Raw genomic sequence first — 2,098 nt, 5'->3', positions numbered from 1 at the left:
GGTGCAGGAGGTGACGGAAATGGCCTCCGTCAAGCGCTACCTGGACGGCACGGGCGTCATCGCCGGCGTGCTGGTGCCCTCCAAGGCCGACCCCACCAAGATGGAGAAGATGAGCATCTACCAGGCCATGTGGAAGGGCATCCTGAGGCAGGGCACGGCCCTGGTGCTGCTGGAAGCGCAGGCCGCCACTGGCTTCATCATTGACCCAGTCAACAACCAGAAGCTGTCGGTGGATGAGGCCGTGTCGTCCGGGCTGGTGGGTGTTGAACTGCAGGAGAAGCTGCTGTCGGCCGAGAGGGCCGTGACGGGCTACTCCGACCCCTACACGGGCGACAAGATCTCCCTCTTCCAGGCCATGCAGAAGGAGCTGATTGTGAGGGACCACGGCATCCGCCTGCTGGAGGCCCAGATCGCCACCGGCGGCATCATCGACCCCGTGCACAGCCACCGCCTGCCCGTGGAGGTGGCCTACAAACGCGGCTACTTCGACCAGGAGATGAGCCAGATCCTGTCTGACCCCAGCGACGACACCAAGGGCTTCTTTGACCCCAACACCCACGAGAACCTGACCTACGTGCAGCTGCTGCGCCGCTGCGTCCCTGACCCCGACACAGGGCTTTATTTCCTTAAAATTCTTAGATAATACTTGTAAAACCTTTTGATATTTTTGTTTGTTATTGCCTTGGGGAAGAATGTTGCTCTTGTGAATAATTCTTTTGCTGCCTGTGTTTGTCTTTCTTTTTTTAATTTTTTTTTTTTTTAATTTCTGAGCCCACTGAGGGAATTTCCTCTATGATCTCTTTGCTTTCCTACCTCCACCCACCTCAGGTGCAGCTTTAAAGTGCCTCCCCCTGAGCAGTGTTGAGGCCGTGCTTTGAGCTTTGTCTGGGGTCATCTTTCAGGAACAGAGGAACCAGCCTGGGTTATCTCAGGTTACTGTGGTGAAATATGTCGTCCTCCTTTTCCTCACCCAGGCTTAAGTGCAGGTCCTTGTTCCGTGTGGGTGTTACTGTGACAGGTATTTTTATCCGCCTTCTCTTCTGTTTTCCTGCACATGGTGAATGTTTTTCCCAGCAGCTTTACAGGGCAGCATTCGAGTTGCAAATTTTCAAGCCAGAGTTTTGCATGGAGAGCAGATTTCCGTGTGGGCAGGATCTCAGGCTGGCGTTGTCACCTGTGTTTGGTCTCCTTCCCTCAGCCTCTCCAGCTTTTCTGGGGGTGTCCGGAGTACAAACACGCTCAGCCCAGAGGGCTTTGCTCCCTTGCTTTGCTTTCCTTCCCTCCAGGGGGGATGGATCCACACAGGAGCTGAGATCCTGGAATGTACCTGGACAGTGCCATAGTTTTAGTCTGCCCATCCACAGCACAGCCTCCATCCCCTCTCCTTCCCATTGCCCTCCTGTGCCCTGAGCTGGCTCAGCCCACGTGCCACCCTCCAGGAGAGGAGCAGCCCCAGAGCCACTCCGCTGTAGAGTTCAGGGATGAATAGTTCTACTGCTGTTTAATAGAGGGAAACTTGACCTCCTTAAATGCTGCCTGGGGCTGCTTGCCTTAATTAACCCGGTAATGTCCTGGAAAATGGAGCTTTGACCCAGCTTGCGCTGCCGGTACCTGGGAATAAGCATCGGGGAGCTTTGGGGCTCCTGATCTTAAACCTGCTGTGGAGCCCGGGAAATTTACACGGGGGGGTCAAAAACGAAGCCCCACGGAAACGTGGAATGATTTGAGTGGGGAGGGACCTGAAAGCCCTCACAATGCCATGGGCGGGCACGCCCGGCTGGGGCTGGGGCTTTGATCTCCGGAGGCCTCCGGAGATCAAAGCCCCAGCCCCAGCCGGGGGCGTGCCAGCTCCTGCTGCCTCCTGGAGCATCCAGTGCCTGCGGACCTTGTCCTGTGTGCCACGCTGCCTCCTGCCCTGCCTCCCTGCCCACCTTCCTTCCTGCTCACGGGACCTTGCAGTCCTGGAATGCTCAGGGTTGGAAAAGCCCTCTGAGTCCAACTGCTCCCCCAGCGCTGCCAAAAGGTCACTGCTGACAATGTCCCCAAGTGCCATCACATCCACAGGGCTGATAAATCCCCCCCCCTCCAAGGAATGGGG

At 56.6% G+C, this 2,098-nt stretch overlaps 1 protein-coding gene across 1 annotated transcript in view; it reads left to right on the top strand.

Annotated features, from left to right (window-relative positions):
• EPPK1 (epiplakin 1) overlaps window positions 1-674 on the top strand; it is a 14,688-nt gene extending 14,014 nt beyond the window's left edge. The window contains exon 6 of the mRNA XM_027908460.1: window positions 11-674. Coding sequence (XP_027764261.1) covers window positions 11-643 — 633 coding nt within the window. The 3' untranslated portion in view covers window positions 644-674. The remainder of the gene's footprint in view (window positions 1-10) is intronic.
• The last annotated feature ends 1,424 nt before the right edge of the window (window positions 675-2,098 follow it).

The sequence above is a fragment of the Empidonax traillii genome, unplaced genomic scaffold, assembly GCF_003031625.1.
Source record: "Empidonax traillii isolate 1590-97213 ecotype Southwest subspecies unplaced genomic scaffold, ASM303162v1 scaffold1716:size85440, whole genome shotgun sequence".
Classification (NCBI taxonomy): Eukaryota; Metazoa; Chordata; class Aves; order Passeriformes; family Tyrannidae; genus Empidonax; species Empidonax traillii.
Note: the sequence above shows the minus strand (reverse complement) of the source record. Positions and strands in the feature narration are given on the sequence as shown.